Below are 20108 nucleotides of genomic sequence, written 5' to 3'. Positions count from 1 at the left end.
CTCTGTGTCTCATACACATGAATACATGTGCACACACAAAGACTCACATTACTTGCATCTCTGTTCGCAATTTTTACACACACAATACTCACACAGTATATTTATTTTCATGCATCACCCAATCACATGTACTGTACATGGTATTGGAATTAAGCATGTCTCTTCCAAGCCAGACAGCACATGAGTTTGTTTATTATTAAAGGAGAGTCTAAATTTATAATTGGGATTACAAGATCTTATGAGGTGTTTACAAGCAATATGTCTCAAATAATAAAAAGGTACTTCAGTAACATGAAAAAATATCTCTGCAGATTCTTGGTGAAACTAAGCAATTAGTAAGTCTCCCAAGAAGAATGGAAGCTGTAATAAAGCCAAAATGCAATTTTCTGCATCGCTTGTACTTAATGGCCATTTTTACTTTTACAGAGTATTTTTCATTTTCAAACACACTTATTTACTGTCCAGGTCATCAAAACCTCATAAAAATAATAACAACAACGACAATAACAACAATACTATGACTACTACTACTATTAAAAGCAATGATAATCTTCACTTATATAGATTATTTACAGACTATAAAGGTCAACAATAATAGAAGAATTATGAGTTTTAATTTAAAGAAAGAGAACTGAAAGAGACCAGTATCTGCAGATCTAAGATCACATGCTGGAATATACACAGACATTCTGCAATATAAGCAGGCAGTAAAAATGTAAAGCCTTAAAATGTAATAGCAGAACTTTAAAATCTATCCTGGAAGAGACAGGTAGCCAGTGCAGTTTGTTGAAACAGGAGTGATAGAGGTTTCTTTTTTGATTTGGTTTGGATTCATGATGCCACGTTTTGTAAGAGTTTTAGAGGATGTACTGTTTTCTTTGGGGACCTGGTAATAAAAGTATTACAGTAATCAACTCTGCTTGTAACATGAACAGGTTTTTTTGCATCACTATGAGATAGATAAGGCCATACTTTAGGAATATTTCTCAAATGATAAAAAGCTACTTCAGTAACTGTGTTTACATATTGGATAAAACAGAGTTTACAGTCTAAAAATACACCCAGATTTCACACTTCAGGTTTGATATATGAAGCTTAAGGGCTGAGTTTAATTACCAAGAATTAGTATTTTTATGTTTTCATGTTTTAGTTTTAGAACCTTTTTTCGCCTGAAAAATATCTGACAGTCAGCTGGTAAGCCTGTCAACAGAGTCTTGATTATCATATATGGATAATTGTGTGCCATCAACAAAGCTATGAAAATGTATATAATGTTTCATAATGGCATCACAGAGGTAACGTGTACAAAGAGAAAAGCAAAAAGCTCTAAAACTGAACCTTGTGGGATTCCACTAGAAATGTTATTGTTTTGATGAATAGTTTCTCAGTGAAACCAAGAAGTATCTATTTACTAAATATGATTTAAACAATTTTAAAAGTGTTCCTGAGAGGTTTACCCAGTGTATTATAATCTTGTGATTAAAGGTATCCAAAGCTGCCCTCAGATCCAGTAAGACCACAATAGAGGGATTTTGTGCATCCATGCTGAGACTGAGGTCATTGACAATAGGGGTGTCAAGACTTAGTCGACTAAAATCTACGACCAAATTAGTTGCCAACTAATTTAGTAGTCGATTAGTTCATCAGAGCACGTCTCCTCTGAATATCTGCTCGCAGAGGAAAGCGAGACTCTAACAAGGGCACGTAGAGATACTGACTTTCTTCCATTTCAGTGAGACCTGTGATTGTAAAATTTAGTTGCAGCAAAGTAAAATGGCCAGAGCACAGACTGCACTGTTTACATTTAACATTTAAATTTAGATTAGATTTTTTTGTATTTACTTGATTAAAGGAAAATTGATTTAGATTTGTTCAATTTTATAGCTGCTACTTTGCACATGCTTGGTTATACATTTTGATAGTAAAAACATATTGGAGTTTCATTTTTTTTATCTTTTGTATTAGCAGAGAAGTTCATTAAAACTCTTGAATGATATTCATCTTTATTGTCTTCATTATTATTTAGCAAATGCATAAAACAACCTCAAGCTAAATTTAAAAGTTAATAGCTACATAAAAGTTATTTGGTAATGTAGTGATTCATAATCTGAATAACCGATTATTCGTTTCGGTAATCAATAGATTATTCAACTGTCAAATTAGTCGTTTGTTGCAGCCCTAATTGACTATGTGAACCAGTGCTTTCCCAGTACTATGGATAGAAGGAACCTGATTGAAACTTCTCATATAACTTGTTTGGCATTAAGTATACATTTAATTGCTGGAATACAACTTTTCCAAGACTTAAAAAAATGTGGCAAAGCACCTGTTGACAGAAAAGTTTACAGTAGATTAAACATCACTTTAAATACAATCAGACACCATCTTAAGGAGGGATGTAGGAACAGGGTCAAGACTGCATGTGGAAGAACGAAATTTGTTTATAACAGTTGTAAGCTCCTGATAATTGATAACAGAGAATGATGTCATTACTGATGTTGGTGGCTTATCAGGAAGGTTATGAGAGATTGTTTCAGGTGGCTGAGCTATGGCCTGTCTTATCAATAATTTTTTCTTTTGAAAATGAATTGCAAGCTCTTGGCAAATTTTAGAAGATAAATCACCATGAGACCAGAAAAGTTAAGGTAGATTAGTCTGTCTATAGTGGAAAAAAAGGACTTTGATATTATTTTTGTGTTTATCAATTAAAGTAGAGAGGTATGGCTGTCTTGATATTTCATAGCATTATAGTAGGTGGAGTTGGAGATATATGCTCTTTTTAACACCAGAGGCATGTGCGAAGAGAAGTGAGATTTCTTAAGTGCAAATCCATAATCAGGGTCAGAACAGTCCATGGTCAGACTGCCAATACGGAGAGCAGGAGCGACAGACATAACAAAAATGAAAACAGAACTCCAAACAGGCCAGAAAACTCTTCAAATAATACATACACTTCAAACACTAACCTTACATCAAACAAAGACCAGCAAACACAAGGGGCAAACAGAGGGCTTAAATACAAAACAAGGATAACGAGGGACACGTTGAAAACAGGTGGGAGCAATCAGGGGCAGAGTCACAAAACAAGGGGCCGGACCGGAGATCAAAACAAAAGCATGTAGCAGGACTAAAACATAAGCACATGAGGAGACTGGCAGGGGCCAATCGTGACACTCTTAGATGGAAATATGCTTCTTTGAGAATATTTTTATTACATAATTTATTTTCCTTCTCCTATAAAGTTATCATTTTAGAGATACATGGTTTTGTTACAGCCACAACAACATGCGTATGTGTGTGATCCATACAAAACAAAAAATACATCACACACACACACACTATGTGTCTATATGTATAAATATGTATATACAGTATAGTTCAATTGCATTGATTATACCACCCAGCATGAAGAGTGTCACATAAACAGATGGTCCATGCAACAAGATGAGCATATGAAAGACTGAGCAGGGAAAAAGCTGCATGACCCTCCACATATTGGCCAATGGTTCATATTCCTCCCACCACTGCACTCTAAGCCTGGGCTTGACTTCCTGGAAAAACTCCAGGAATATAGTTGGTAGATTGTACAGCATAGTATTTAATCAACTGAAGCTTATACTTTATTACAGAGAACCCTGTATCCTGGACACACTGTAGGCAGTTCAGTGACAACTGCAGCATCATTTCATGGCATGTTTTTTGTGCCAGTGTCAGTTCATATACAAGTTTAGCCTGCATACATTTATAACACACACACACACACACACACACACACACACACACACACACACACACACACACACACACACACACACACACGGCAATCTTGCAGCCCTGCATGTTGACCTTGAAGAAGGCGCTTGTCAGCGTTGAGGCATCACAGCCATGGGTCAATATGGACATTTGCTTCATTGAATACCTTATCGAGTCTCCAACAGAAAGTGAATACTGAAAGAAGCCTTTCAAAGCCCCATCACCTTTCTTCTGTTGTATCAGTGACTGTAGAAAAATAGTTAAAGAGGTGTGTCAGCTGAGGTGTGCGGAAAACAAAGTGGCCAGTGTACAACTCTGTGTATCCAAAGCTTCTGTATTTAGTCTCAAACCTTCAGTCCGGCTAATGGGAATCCATCCTGCGTAATGACCCACAGTTCCTATCGGTAATGAGATGTGGGAATTGCTCGCCCATTTGACCAGATGATACTGTATTAACGGACCGGGCCAAGCAGGACGGATGGGGGGGTCCACCCGGAGCCCCTGCGCCCTGCCTCATTTTTCATCCGCCTGACACCGGAGCCGCCGCGAGGGTCCGAGGGGGGATTGATTTCAAATGAGCCTCAAAATGACGTCTAATGAAAGCCCATAAAGATGCAGCGTGTTCCCAACCCAGCCAAATGAGCCACGGCCTGCCGGGGTTACAGTAAACACCTGACGGCATCCCTGCATCCAGGCCACTGGCCACCACAATTCAAGAAATTGGTTATTTTCAAATATAAAGTGAATCTTGTGTGTTTGCATGCCTGACTTTTGCAGCATTTGTCATATTCTTCAAAAGCATGGATCTATTTTCTTGTTTCTCCAAAAACATGGTGCTCTCTTAGAGAAATATAGAAAGATTGAGGAGAGTGAGAGAAAGAGCCTCCATCTTCTGTGCCACTCATTGATATGTAAACGCAGGGCGATATCAAAGAGGCATCTTCTCAGCCTCTCTGTGAAGCGAGCACTACTTATGATCAAAGGCAAGGCGCCGTAAACCGTTCAAAGAGAACAGAGTCCTCTGATGGCCATTAATGTGTCTCTCTGATAAGGGTAAGTGAAAGACTGTGCCATCTTAGGCAGCACAAAAGGCCCAGGAGGAACACAATATAGGACTCACTTAGAGAGGCTGATGAGATGTTGAATATTCAGCTGGAGGTGGATTTCTAAATATGATGGAGGTAATTGAGAGGCAATAGCCAAAGAAGTAATGTATTTGCCAAAACAGTGGGACACAAATAATCACACTTGGAGCTGAGATATTTTCTATTCTCTTTTTTGGTCACTTAAAAATGCTAAATTTTGCAAAGATGTTCGAAACATGTTTGTTTTCCTGATTTCCCTGGTAACACTAAAGACAGTGTGGTAAATTAGCATCTTCCTTGCTGAACATCTGGGCAGATTTATTGGGGTTTATCTACAAACACCTCAAACATGCACTTTTCCATAGACACTAGCTGTGATGTGAAGTGGGAAAAAACAGCACAACCAGTACATCTCAGAGCGCCCCTGCCCCTACTGCTTTTCTTATTCAGTATTATGGTTGAATAGGCTGCTGAAGATTGAGTGGATACTGCCCTGAACCTCTTATTTCTAGAGAGTACTCAAGAGCTGTGCCCTTGGTTCTTGTTAAATCACCTTTCTTAGGTAAATTGAGTGTTTGAAATGGATAGAAAAGGCTTGTGGGGTCTTAACGTCCTTGTGGTCCAACATGGCATGATATTTTCCCATCCAGTGTTCTCTTTGTGTTAGCATGGAGCCACGCTGCATCCTTTGCTCCTGTCAGAGCAGCTCCTCTTCTCCAGCCTTCATCCAACTCCTCACAGCAATTAACACTTCATTAAGAGTGCGCTTTAATCATTTTCACTTTCAATTCAAACATCTTGTGCAGGGCCTCTCGTGAATTGTTTTCTCATTGTTCTGGGAGAGAATTAATGACTGATGATTTCAGTGTTTTTTCTTTTCCCTCCCTGATGTGTCTTCATTATTATTTTGTTATTGCATGTAAATAGATTTTTCACACCCAAAATCCCAAGCTTCTTCCAGCATCTGCAAAACCTTGGATGTGGTGTTTACTTATATATGTAAAGACTCCATGGTGCATCCTTACCCATTGCAGCATCAAGTTTGCACTTAATACAGTCTATTTAATCTGATTGCAGTCACTCTATGCTGAATCTGTCCAACTGGACAGGACCTGGCTTTAAAGATTAGATGCAGTGTATTGCATTAGACTATAACATGAAACAGGAGAGATGTTGGGCTTGACTTGTCAGAGTGCTTGCCAGCTCCATTATATCAAGCGTGATTACAGTAGAAAATGTGCTGATAATGGATTTTAGAGTATTTGGCATTTGAATGACTCCAATGCAGTGTGTTTTGTGTATGGATTCCTTATGCGCTATGCACTGTCCTTCATTTTAGAGTGGGATGCAAATTAAGTAGCTTGTTTGAAACATATATGGGCAGATCACATGTAGTGACAATACACAGAGACCCATGCAGATGTTGAAGTCTTAAGCTAATGTAAGTCCATAAAGGGGATGTGTGTCTGAGGTGGGTGAAGAGTTGTATAGTGGATAAAGGTTAGATAGAAGGGTGCCAAGTTCCCTGGCACAGTATAAAGAAATACTGGGGATATCCCATACAGTTTCCAAAATACACATGAACACAAAAACACATGGTGCTGTCAACCACCTAACCTTCAAAATTGCAGCAGAAGAGACCATGCTTGCCAGGACATTACAGTTTTTCTTTTCTAGATTTTTTCTCATTCCAAACTTGAACTCCCAAATTCGTTCCCTGTCTAACGTGAAATATCGCACACTTCAATATACATCAGTATACATGACAGTCTGTCACAATGTCTTTTGAACTACAAAGCACACTGAACTTAGATTGTGCGGAAAGTTATTACCTTTGATTTGTATGGTTTGGCATCATTTACCAAACCACAGGTGGATATTTGATGATCACCATGATGATTCTTCTCCACCTGTAACCAGAGGCTAGCACTGGCAAAAACACCAGAAACATGAATAATCCTCCACAGAACCATGCTCATGCTGTTGTTAGCTGAGCATATTTGTCATTAGCTTGGATTTCCTGTACCTTGTTGAAGATGGGGGGAGGGGGTAGGTTGGTGAGAGGGCCGCAGGACCGGGGGGACAAGGAGGGGTGGGTTTGGCCAAAAGCACAGCTGTAGTGCCTGCCGTACTGATTGCCTCTCCATCCCTCGCCCTCATTTATCTTCATTTCTTCCCAATTACACCAAATTAGCAATAGTCTCAGTTGCATTACCAACTTAATCCTCCCCTCTTTTTTTCCTTTTTCGCGGGGCGGCATTATGCGACGGCAGATGATTCCTTGGCGGGAGTCAGGGTAAACAGCCATGAAAATGCCACCCCGGCAGATGGCGAGGCCCACAAGAAATATGACAAACAGAGTGCCAGCGTGGCGTCCTCCGCCCGTACCCGCTACAAGCTGTTAATGCGCTCCCGGACAGTGTGTGTGTGCATATGTGTGTATGTGAGCGTTTGTTGGTGTAACGATATTAATGAATGTATGTGTGTGTCGCACAGTATGTTTAGCTTTAAATAGGCGTGGTGGAACCAAAGCAAGGCCATGTTCCTTGTTCTTCTGAGCAGGAAACCCATGTGGCTGCTTTGAGGATGGTCTGCTTGGAATGAGCTCTTTGACTCATGCGTTAGTGTTTCAGATCTAGAGCAGTTATTATTGATGAGGTGTTTAACTGCGTTGTATTTTGGAACTCAGCAAATGATGAAGAGACCGTCTGGACAGCACAGTGGGACACTGAAGCTCCAGATATGGATTCATGTGGAATCTGAATACGAGTGCTGATCTAGGATCATGTTGTCTTCGATCCACATTGATGTTGTCCACGAGGACCTGAATTCCGTACACTCTTGTATTGCCGTTTTTAATGATCATGGCTTCTGAAATCATACTGAAATCAATTGGTAGTAATGTAACTTTCATTCATCCACTCTTATTGCCACTACAGTAGTAAACCATTCAACACTGGCATTCTTTGCATTAGCATCTGATATACTGATAAATCTGATATATGTATTTCTGGAATTAATAAATGTATATGTGCTGTGTAGCATCTGCTATCCATTTCAGTCATGGGAATCAGTGCATGATGTACATCAGCTTTTTGAAGTTTAGATCATACAGAGTGAGAAGTTTATACTGCATTTTTTTCACTGTAAACATGTGCACATATTCTCTCCACTTTCACTGGCTTGAGGTAGGTCTGGTGGCGTAAACACGGATTCACACGCTGTTTACAGTCCCCTTGCTCATAAATGTGGTAGGCCAGCTCAACATCAACACAGAGAGCCACTCCAAAGGAAGCTTGATATAACCCTAACCCATTACAAGCTCAAACAACACATTAAAAGTCCAGCTCTTTGTGCCATGAAAGCAACAAGCCACCCAAAAGATGCTTCAGTGTATTTGTTTTCCCCTCTGATCAAAGCTAACAAGATTTTGCTTAAATCTTTTCCTTTTTCCATTGATTATTTCCATTTGGTGTTTGAATGGCTACACTGCAGTGGTGACCTCCAAGCTAATGGCAGACCCAACATTGGATTATTCGCAAAGTCTTTCCTCACACATGCTCTTGTATCTCCAGGAAACAGGAGGAAGACATTGTAGGCTGTAGGTGAGGGCTGGCGTAAATGGCAGATGGTGAAGCTGACGGGCCAAAGAAACACTCCAGAGGAGCAAAGGGGAGGGAGACTAGTTAGATAACACTTTTTTTACTTGCACATATGCTCACGAAAGTGAAACGGTAACTTCACGGGAGAAGGAAAAAAGCATTCTTTACTGTACACTAATGTAAATTGATTTTGTTCCTTTGGACCATTTCTATTGGTCATGTTGTCATGAAGGACAGCTGGCATTTTCAAATGGTCTAAATAAAAAAGCAAAGAAAGAAAAAAATTGTGGTTATGATACGACAACAACATTATATGAAATGTTCTAACCGTACAAATAATTTTATTGTGGTTTTACATTATATAAACCAGCGTTTTCCTTTACGGAACTACCTCACTCTATTGCTCTGTCTTCATGACTCACAGTTTAACTGTAGATTAAAGTGTTCTTTGTCTGACATTTTTGATAATATTTATTTTCCATTTGATTCAAGTAGTAGATGTCATTTATTTATTAATGGCCCTGTGAAGATGCATGTAACAAAGGAGAAGTCGCTGTTCTTCTGGAAGCCTAGGAGGTGTTGCTCTAGAGAGAGAGGTGATGTTTTCAAGCCAGTGTACCACATGTGCTCTCAAGCTCCATTTCCTGTGGGTCTTATGGCTTTAAACAATTCCTCTTTCCAACTTCAAGCTGCAAATATTGAGGGAGAGAGGAGGCAGTAAAAGAGTTTGGTGCAGTGTTTAGATATACACTAAATGTCCAAGTATCTAGACACCCTTTCTATTCTAATTCAACTTTAAGGTTTGCCCACCTCATGCAGGCAGTCAATTGCAAGCACACATTATGTACTTGCATAATCTCATTAGATAATCCAATGTAATGGAATGCTCTGCAGCAGCTGCATATGAACCTTGGTTCGCAATGCTCAGTGCCAGGTATCGGCTAGAGGGATGTAACGCTCCTCGGCGTTGGACTCTGGACCAGTAACTAGGTTCTCCAGAGTGATGAATCACAATTGAATATTTTTGGGATGAGGTGGAGTGGAGTTTGTGATCCAGAACTAATCATCTGACATGAGTACCTACTTAATGCTTTTGTGAATGTAATCTAATCCTCATAGCAATGTTCCAACATCTAGTGTAAAGCCTTCTTAAACTGGTACTGTTAGAGGTGTTTCTGATGCAAGAGGGACAAACTGCCTATTTATACCCTTGATTTTGGAAGAACCATTGGATGACCAAGTGTCTACAAACTTTTGGGCATGTAGTGTGTAGAAATGAAGAAAGTTAAAAGTTTAGGGCTGTCACTATTTATTATTGATGTTGCTGTTATTTATTGAGTAATCTGCTGTTTATTGTGATGATTAATGATGATTAATCAGTTATTTTTAAGCCAGACAATAGAAATGCACCCAATAGGAACCAAATGAAAATATGCACAGCCTTTCAAACATTCCTAAATATGGTTTTACAAGATCAACTATAGGAAGCCTTTAGAAACCTGGACAGAAAATAAACCTACATACAGAGTATTTTGAATCATGTATGTCAAAAGTACTTATAAATGGATTTAACCATAACAACCTTAATCTGTATATGAATGTGAGGACGATGAGGGGAGCATGTGATATAATCTATCTGTCATAGTTTGTGTGGGTGTGTGTGTATATGTGTGAGTGTGTGTATGTATGCGTGTGTGTGTGTGTGTGTGTGTGTGTGTGTGCGCATACATGCATGCCGTAATTACGTGGGGCTTTTTAAAAAGGATGCTGTTAACCAGCTCTGTCAGCGTGTGGCTAAGGAGCAGTATGGTGATGGACACATTCTTAAAGCATGACTGACAGCTGGGCAGGGTGCAGACTCACGTGTGCACACACACACACACACACACACACACACACACACATATATATACACACACACACACACACACACACACACACACACAAACTCATGCACACTGTTCCTGGCTGGCACCACTTTTTAGGCTAATTATTCTAGCAGCCAAAACTAGAGGAGCTCTTGGACCAAGCCCAAATGGGCCATCAGCACCAGAGCCGTGGATAGTTGAACTCCTCACTCACTGTGATATACTGCATCTCACACATGCTCACACTCACACGTCCAACTTCCCAAGCCGTTAGCCCATTGCAGGGGTCAAACCGGAGACTTACTGGTTCAGTAATAAAATGAAAGAGAGCTGATTTAATAGTGTGAATGTTTTGCTCATCTTTCGGCAAGTCAGGACAGTATAAAATTCTCTCTGTTTTAAACTTGAATGGAGGTGAATACACCCACACACAAACTAATAGCACCACTGCTGCATCCTGGATTATACTGCTGAAGTTCAGCACTTATCATTACTTTGCATTTATGTTAATTATGATTACACTTGACAAGAGCATGGAAAGGTCAAGTGGAAGTTGCAGTGCAAACACTTTCCTTTCGGGCTCACACACACGCACACAAACACAGTCCTTCTCTGAATTGCCTGCAATTTGGTGTCTGAACAGCTCTCCCACTTTCCCTAAGCTTCTATAGCTCAATGATATCTTTAGCTTGAATTTCTCAGTTTTCAGAGATTTTGTGTGAACGTCTGTCCCTCTTATGAACAGAGCTGTTTGAACTGTACAATGGAAAATATTGACTAATAAAAGTGAGCCCATCTCTATATTGAAGTCTATCAAATGGCACAGTAGAATAGCACTAGAGAAAGCAAGCTTTAGATCTGTATAGTATAAGGCCCCATCCACATAGATCCGGATATTTTTGAATGCATATTTTTTTGTCTGTGTTTTAGCCTCCCATCCTCATGAAAACACCATTTTAAGTCACTGAAAATGGTGGCTTTTGGAAATGCCCTCCATGGTGGTCTGTTTTCATTGTTTTCATGTGGATGGGCAAGACACAGCTTTTTTTTAAATGCTGATATCATGCTATAAGGTTGTGCATACCTGTTGCTGTTTTCATTATTTTAGGATGCAGAATTCTGTCTAAAATGCACTTGCTGATTAGCTGATTTGAGGGTTGATGACATATTTACCATTAAATTAACCAGACATTTTATAAATGTTTTATAGACGTTCAAATGAAGCGTGAACTTGATTAGAAATACAAGTGGTACAGCCATGACAACATAACCAAACCCAAAACACTTTGCTTTTATATTCTCTGGTAAAAATCAGACTTTGAATCTCTGATATAGGAGATCGTTTCTGCACGTCAAAGCCTATTGTGTTTGTAGCACATCTGCTTCAGCTTCACTCTATATTTTGCGCAATACTCACAACATTCTTCATAAAAAAATTTTTTAAAAACTTTTAAAATATCCAGATTAGTGGTGGGCAATATGACAAAATATATCACGATACTTCAAGACATTTTCATGATACATAATATGCATCACAGTAATAGTTTTATTAAACAGTCAAAACAGAACCTGTAGTGTCACATTAAAATAAATAAATAAATAAATAAAAATAAATAAATAATACGCTTTAAACTGCAGTGATTTGTCTTCACAGCATTCTTCATTAGAAAAAACTCTTCCATAAAAATATCCAGATTAGGGATGGGCGATATGGCAAAGATATTATATCATGATACTTCAAGACATTTTCACAATAAATGATATGCATTACTGTATTTAGATTTTCTGAGATTTAATAAGTTGAAACAGTTCAAATAAAACCTATTGTCTGTGTTTCATAAATTCTATAATAATAATAATAAACCTATAACTACAATGACTTATTCCCTGTTTTACAAACTGCACTGCACTAAATCTAAACAAGCATATTTATGCTCACTTTGTAATGAAGCGTAGTTAGTCAGTGTTCTTTAAGTACTGACGATATCCATGATATGCTCAGATAAGTATATCGCTGTTGTCGGATTAAAACCTCGTATCTCCAAAATAGTAACTTTACAGGAGAAGGAAAAAACATACTTTACTTTTAATTTTGGGTCATTTTGGGTCGTTTCTTTTGGTCCATTCACCATGAAATTTACACAAAATCTAAAGGACGACCGGCTTTTTTAAGATTATGTCAAAAACTGAAAAACGAGATACGAGGTTTTGTTCTGACAGCAGCGATATACTGACATAATTAATTACAATAAGATAAGATTGGGAAATAAGCCTAAGATTGGGAAATGTTTGACAAAGAAAGAAAGTGGTGGAATGCAATACTGCTGAATGTTATGCATATTTTGTGCACTTTCAAAAATTGTAACATTTCATAACAACATGAACGAGTATGGTTTTTTTTTAATATATATGATCTATAAATTATGCCGTTCATTTGATTTTTTTTTTTTTGGTCCTTCATAAACACATCCAAAAAGCATTTTTGTTCCCTGTACGTTCTACTTCTACAGCATTCTCCCAACTTTTCTCAGAACATACCAGCATACACCTTGTGTGTCACACACATGCACACACATGGCCTCAGGTGTTTGAGCTTAGCCATTACCTTATCTGCCTGTTTTCTCTCACTCGTTCCAAGGGCTCCCTGATGAACAGCTCCCAGCATTCTACAGAGGAAGAATTTAATTCGCATTATTATTAAAAGAATCACTCACTGCAATCTGTTGCAAAAACACCATCTGCTAGATCACTCGTAGGACCTCCATTGCTTATTATGCAGAATTAGACAATGATTTCCTCTTCTCAGCCAGCTTTGCCTTCTCTCTCTCTCTTTCTCTCTCTTTCTTTCTCTCCCTATCTCTCTCCCCCCCTCCATTCCTGCCCCTCTCCCTTGCCTCTCACCTAATTCAACTAAAGTCGTTTTATAGTGCCCAACAACTGGCTTTTCAGCTGTATTTCGGCCCATTGATTTATTTATGCATATTAGTGGCTCATGTTGGCAGCTGACTTGATTGGCAGCTGGATTAACTCTTTAATGGCTCCTGTTACAATGGTCATAGGCTCTAGGCTGAAGGTGCTGATTAAATGATCACCTTTCTGGTGCCAGATTTTTTAACTTAAATTTTGTAAGTGAAATGGCAATACTGATCTCAGGGCAATTTTAAAGGAGGTCTTATTTACGGTGGTCTTTTTGAATAAAATGAACTGAGAAATTTTCCATTTTGCTATTATTAAGTTGCATATTAACACTTTCTGGATGATCATTTGAATGTTTAGATTAGACTTACTGATCTGTGATCCACAAGTACATTCTTCTGCAGCAGCTGTTGTGACGTTAGGCAAGCTTTACTGAATGATAACAAAAATCTGTTTTAATCTAATGAGATCTTTGAATAGAGTTGCTTTCCTAAATTGAGTTTCTAGTTTAAAATAAAATGGAATTGGATTATACTGTGGTAGCTAATCAGAACTAGGCAGATTGAAAATGATGAATTTCCCCCTAATGTTAGCTCATTTAGACAGCATAAAATTGCATCATATCTATTCTAATGGTGTGACCTTTGTGCATACAAAGTAAATGTACATTGAAATCAATAACAGACTCGAATTATAAGTATTTTGACATAAATTGAGTTTTGTGCTGCAATGTTTCATTAGGTTCCGTGAGCTCTTGTCATGTAGGCCATTAAAAGTCAGAGCATGTAAGGTTCATTTAAAAAGATCCACAAAAGAAGCCAAATTTTAGTGGTCAGCTGTCTTTGGAGCTCAGTTTTACATGTGTCAGAGCCGAAATGGAAGAGACCTTCAATCTATCACAAACTACCCTTCCCTGTTTCTTTGCCGATCCCAGGTGGAAGTGAGTCGTCCTGGGATAAGGAAAAACTGCAGTCTCCACCTTCCTCTGGAGCACAGCATGGCCTGGCCCACGCTGGACTCTCTCAGCATGGCCTGTCCGGCTCCCACCTCAGCTCACTGCAGCAGAGCCATCTCCTGGCCAACCGTGAGTCTCTCTTCCATTCACTCACTTTTTCACCAGTGTATCCATTCACATGTTCATCTGTTTTTCCTTTTAGCCGTTTGCTCACTCATTCATGTGGTCAATCCTGCTTTTCTATTAAAACACTGTTAATTTCTTTTTTCAACATTCCTTCATTTACTTCTTTGTTCAGTGTATTTTATCTTTTTAACTTCTGCCTGGTCATTGTTCTGTTCCACCTTTTTTTTTTACACTGTTGTCTTTTTTTCATTATCCTCTATTTCCATTTTCATAATTTACTTAAGAGTTACTTATCTCATTTTCATCTTCATGTAAACAGTACATCAAATTGTTCTAACCCCTTAATGTCTATAACAGCACTTAGCCATTGACACTTGAACAGAAAATATATGACCTTGATGTACATAATTCTGAATGCATTTTTTCTATATAGACAGAGAAAATATTTGAACACTGTTTTATTAATATTTTATTTGTTCCCCCTTCTCTCTTTCTCTCTCTGTCTCTATCTATCTATCTATCTATCTATCTATCTATCTATCTGTCTGTCTGTCTGTCTGTCTGTCTGTCTGTCTGTTTACCTGTCTATCTCTCAGGTCTGGACCTACCCTTCATGATGATGCCCCACCCCTTGCTGCCCGTCAGTCTGCCACCTGCCTCTGTCGCCATGGCGATGAACCAGATGAACCACCTAAACACCATAGCCAACATGGCCGCTGCTGCACAGATGCACAGCCCACTCTCTAGAGCAGGAGCGTCAGTCATCAAGGTAGTGCGTATATACACAAAGACATACTCTCTCACTCAATTCAAAATAAATATGTATAGGTTGCCTAGACCTTACACACAGAAACTCTCGCTCTTCTCTCTTTTGCACTCAAGACTATGGGCATATGTGGTTATCACTTTTATGATTGTCAGGCGCTATTGTTCAAATGTGTGCAAAACAGTTTGAGAATTGCAGATCCCTCTGGTTTTGCTGTCTTGTACTAATTACATGTTGACATAAGAAGGAGAAATGACTGTGCCTTAGTGAAGCATTTAGCGCTAGGGACTGGGTCAGAAGAATTCTCAGCGTCTACATGAGCTTTGATTCTGATACACAGAAGAGGATTTAACAGAAGTACTTTGTGTTCAGTCCACGTGGAGCATGGGATAGGAGATTGAAGACAAACAGTTGAAAGGAAATCATGAATCTCTACATCTTTTCTGACATATTTCAGTTCTCAGCACCCAAAGCTAGTGCTCCAGTGTAAATTGCTGGCTTTCATAGAAGAAGAGCGAGATCACCTGAGGCAGGCGTTTGTGTGTTTGCTTGCGCACAAATGCCCAGAAAACATTTAAAAGCAGAAACACACATTGACACCCTGTTATACAATAATGTAAAGTGTCTTAGCAAGCAAAGGAATTGGCTTCCTAAATTCCACCATAATGACATCATACCAACAGCAAACATGGTGGTAGTGTGATACCCTGGGGCTGCTTTGCTTCTGCATGACCTAGACAACTTGTCATATTTGATGAAACCATGAATTCTGCTCTTTATTAAAAAATCCTGAAGGAAAATGTCCATCTGTCAGTTTGTGACCTAAAGCTTAACATAGTTGGGTTATGCAGCAGGGCAATGATCTGAAGCACACACGCAAATGCTCAACTGAATGGCTCAAAAGAAACAAAATTAGGGCTTTGAAGTGGCTGAGTCAAGGTCCTGACTTGAATCTCATTGATATGCTGTGACACAACCTTAAATGGGCAGATCATGCTTGAAAAACCCTCCAGTGTAGCCAAATTAAAAGAATTCTGCAAAGAAGATTGGCTACAATTTCTCAGCAGTAATGTGAAAGATTCATCACAAATTATCGTTTGACTGCAGTTGTTACTGCTGAGGATGGCACAACCCTTTAGGTTATATAGGTAATATAGGTTTTAAATAAACCTTTACCTACCATAAAAATATTCTTCCTGTTCCACCACATCCCAATGTTTTTTTATTGGATTAGGATTTGGTGATTGGAAGATCACTGTAGACCACTAAACGCATTGTGGAATTGATTTGAGACTGCTTTGTGAAAGTAGCCATTAGAAGATGGTTAAATTGTGGCCATGAAGGGAAGCAGAGGGTCAGCAACAATACTCAAATAGGCTGTGGCATTCAACTGGTGATTGATTGGTATTAACAAGCTCAAAATTTGTCAAGAACACATTCCCCACACCACCATTACACCACCTCTACCAGCCTGGACTGTTGACACAAGACAGGCTGGGTGCTTGGGTTGAAGCTGTTGGCACCAAATTCTGTGTGCCTCAGCATAAATCGTGATTCATCATTATGTTTTTCCTTCAACTGGAACTGCGTTTTACCAGTCTTTAAAGTTTTGGTGAGCCTGTTTTTTTTTTTTTTTATCACCTCAAGATTGTACGTGGTGTGCATTCTGAAATGCTTTTCTGCTAACCGCAATAGTAGAGTGGTTATCTGAGCTACCATAGCCATCTGTCAGTTTGAACAAGTCTGGCCATTCTCTGTTGTCCTCTCATCATCCACAAGGCATATCCAGACACAAAACTACCACTTACCAGATGTTTTTTCTTTGCTAAACCATTGTGACTAAACTCTACAGACTGTGGTGCAAGAAAATCCCACTGGATCAGTAGTATAGAAATACTCAAACCAGTCCATCTGGTGAAAACAATAATGCCATGGAAATTCCATTTAGCCCCCATTCTGATGATTACTGTGAACATTACCTGAAGCTGATGGCCAGTATCTGTTTGATTTTATGCACTGCAGTGCTGTGACATAATGGGCTGATTGGCTGATAATTGCATCAATGAGTAGGTGTACAGGTGTGAGGGTGTGAAAGAGTGAATTTTATGTGGATGTATGTTTGTTTTGAATGTGAATTTTCTCATTGGGACAATAAAGTACTTTCAGTTGTACTCATATTTAGTTTGGTAAGTGCTGCGTGTGACCATTCTATCTTTGTATATGTTCTTTAGGAGTGTGTGCAGGACAGTCCATCTCCAGCTCCATCTCTGGAAGAGGCTCCTCGCCCCGGCTCACAGCCCTCTTCTCACGTCAGCAGCAGTGTGTCCAGCTCCCCAAACCCCCATCCACAGAGCCCGGAGCGTCTGGGTGAGAGCAAACACACACACACACACACACACACACACACACACGCACACTCAATGATGTGTATATGCTAACTCTAAGCTTATGTCTGTAGTGCTGAATTCAACTGATGGAGAGATTGCAGACAGAGAGACTAGCATTAATATGAAGAAGATAATCAAAGAGAAAGGTAAGAGACTGCATGTGCATGTGTGTGTTTGTGCATCTTCAGGAGAGCACAGGAACTACAATATAAGAACTAACAAAACCGTTGGCTTTGTAAAGTTTTTTAAACATTTCCTTTTTTGTTAATACAGTGGTATGCAAAAGTTTGGGCACCCCTGATAATTTTCATGATTTGCCTTTATAGATCATTGGTTGTTCGGATCAGCAATTTCAGTTAAATATATCATATAGCAGACGAACACGGTGATATTTGAGAAGTGAAATTAAGTTTATAGGATTTACAGAAAGTGTGCAATAATTATTTAAACAAAATTAGGCAGGTGCATACGTTTGGGCACCTTTGTCATTTTATTGATTTGAATACCTTTAGCACTAATTATTGGAACACAAAATTTGTTTTGTAAGCTCAGTGACCCATGACCTACATACACAGGTGAATCCAATTATGAGAAAGGGTTAAGGTGGCCAATTGCAAGTGTTTCTCCTCTTTGCATCTTCTCTGAAGGGTGGCAACATGGGAGCCTCAAAACAACTCTCAAATGACCTGAAAACAAAGGTGGTTCAACATCACGGTTTAGGGGAAGGATACAAAAAGCTATCTCAGAGATTTCAGCTGTCAATTTCCGCTGTGAGGAACGTAGTGAGGAAAGGGAAGACCACAGGCACAGTTCTAGTTAAGGCCTGAAGTGGCAGGCCAAGAAAAATCTCAGATTGGCGAAGGATGGTGAGAACAGCCATAGTCAACCCACAGACCAGCTCCAAAGACCCACAACATCATCTTGCTGCAGATGGTGTCATTGTGCATCGTTCAACTATTCAGCGCACTTTGTATGGGAGAGTAATGCAGAAGAAGCCTTTTCTGCGTACACACCACAAACAGAGTCGCTTGAGGTATGCTAAAGCCAGCTTCATTTTGGAATAAGGCGCTGTGGACTGATGAAACTAAAATTGAGTTATATGGACAAAAGAAGGGGTGGTATGCATGGCGGAAAAAGAACACAGCATTCCAAGACAAACGCTTGCTACCCACAGTAAAATTTGGTGGCGGTTCCATCATGCTGTGGGGCTGTGTGGCCAGTGCAGGTACTGGGAATCTTGTTAAAGCTGAGGGTCGTATGGATTCCAGTCAATATCAGCAGATTCTTGAGAACAATGTTCAAGAATCAGTGACAAAGTTGAAGTTGCGCCAGGGCTGGATACTTCAACAAGACAACAACCCTAAACACTGCTCAAAAACTACTAAGGCATTCATGCAGAGGAACAAGTGCAACGTTCTGGAATGGCCATTTCAGTCCTCAGACCTGAATGTTGTTGAAAATCTGTGGTGTGATTTAAAGCGGGCTGTCCATGCTCGGAAACCACCAAACCTGACTGAACTGGAGATGTTTTGTAAAGATGAATGGTCCAAAATACCTTCAACCAGAGTCCAGACTCTCATTGGAAGTTATAGGAAGCGTTTAGAGGCTGTTATTTATGCAAAAGGAGGATCTACTAAATATTGATGTACAACCCCAATCCCAATGAAGTTGGGACGTTGTGTAAAACACGAATAAAAACAGAATACGATGATTTCCTTTTCAACCTATATTCAATTGAATCCACTACAAAGACAAGATATTTACTGTTCAAACAGATAAACTTTATTGTTTTTTGCAACTATTCACTCATTTTGAATTTGATGCCTGCAACATGTTACAAAGAAGTTGGGACAGGGGCAACAAAAGACTGGGAAAGTTGAGGAATGCTCAAAAAACACCTGTTTGGAACATTCCACAGGTGAACAGGTTAATTGGAAACAGGTGAGTGTCATGATTGGGTATAAAGGGAGCATCCCTGAAAGGCTCAGTCGTTCACAAGTAAGGATGGGGCGAGGTTCACCACTTTGTGAACAACTGCGTGAGCGAATAGTCCAACAGTTTAAGAACAATGTTTCTCAACGTGCAACTGCAAGGAATTTAGGGATTTCATCATCTACAGTCCATAATATCATCAAAAGATTCAGAGAATCTGGAGAAATCTCTGCAAGTAAGCAGCAAGGCAGAAACCAACATTGAATGCCCGTGACCTTCGAGCCCTCAGGCGGCACTGCATTAATAACCGACATCATTCTGTAACGGATATTACCACATGGGCTCAGGAACACTTCAGAAAGTGGAACGTGTTACAGGCATCAAATTCAAAATAAGTGAATATTTGCATAAAACAATAAATTTTATCCGTTTGAACATTAAATATCTTGTGTTTGTAGTGTATTCAATTGAATATAGGTTGAAAAGGATTTGCAAATCATCGTATTCTGTTTTTATTTATGTTTTACACAACGTCCCAACTTCACTGGAATTGGGGTTGTAATTTTTCTGTTGGGGTGCCCAAACTTATGCACCTGCCTAATTTTGTTTAAATAATTATTGCACACTTTCTGTAAATCCTATAAACTTCATTTCACTTCTCAAAAATCACTGTGTTCGTCTGCTATATGATATATAACTGAAATTGCTGATCCGAACG

At 39.2% G+C, this 20108-nt stretch overlaps 1 protein-coding gene across 4 annotated transcripts in view; it reads left to right on the top strand.

The window, feature by feature from the left end:
* dacha (dachshund a) overlaps nt 1-20108 on the top strand; it is a 156902-nt gene that overhangs the window by 110618 nt on the left and 26176 nt on the right. For 2 of the 4 annotated variants that reach the window (XM_037546065.1, XM_017705335.2), the window contains exons 4-7: nt 14159-14308; nt 14902-15077; nt 17303-17438; nt 17530-17604. In XM_037546065.1, coding sequence (XP_037401962.1) covers nt 14159-14308; nt 14902-15077; nt 17303-17438; nt 17530-17604 — 537 coding nt within the window. The remainder of the gene's footprint in view (nt 1-14158; nt 14309-14901; nt 15078-17302; nt 17439-17529; nt 17605-20108) is intronic. The other 2 variants (XM_037546066.1, XM_017705336.2) reach the window with 1 other exon arrangement.

This window comes from Pygocentrus nattereri, chromosome 16 (genome assembly GCF_015220715.1).
Source record: "Pygocentrus nattereri isolate fPygNat1 chromosome 16, fPygNat1.pri, whole genome shotgun sequence".
NCBI lineage: Eukaryota > Metazoa > Chordata > Actinopteri > Characiformes > Serrasalmidae > Pygocentrus > Pygocentrus nattereri.
The sequence above is the reverse complement of the archived record's forward strand: the minus strand, read 5'-3'. Positions and strand labels throughout refer to the sequence as shown.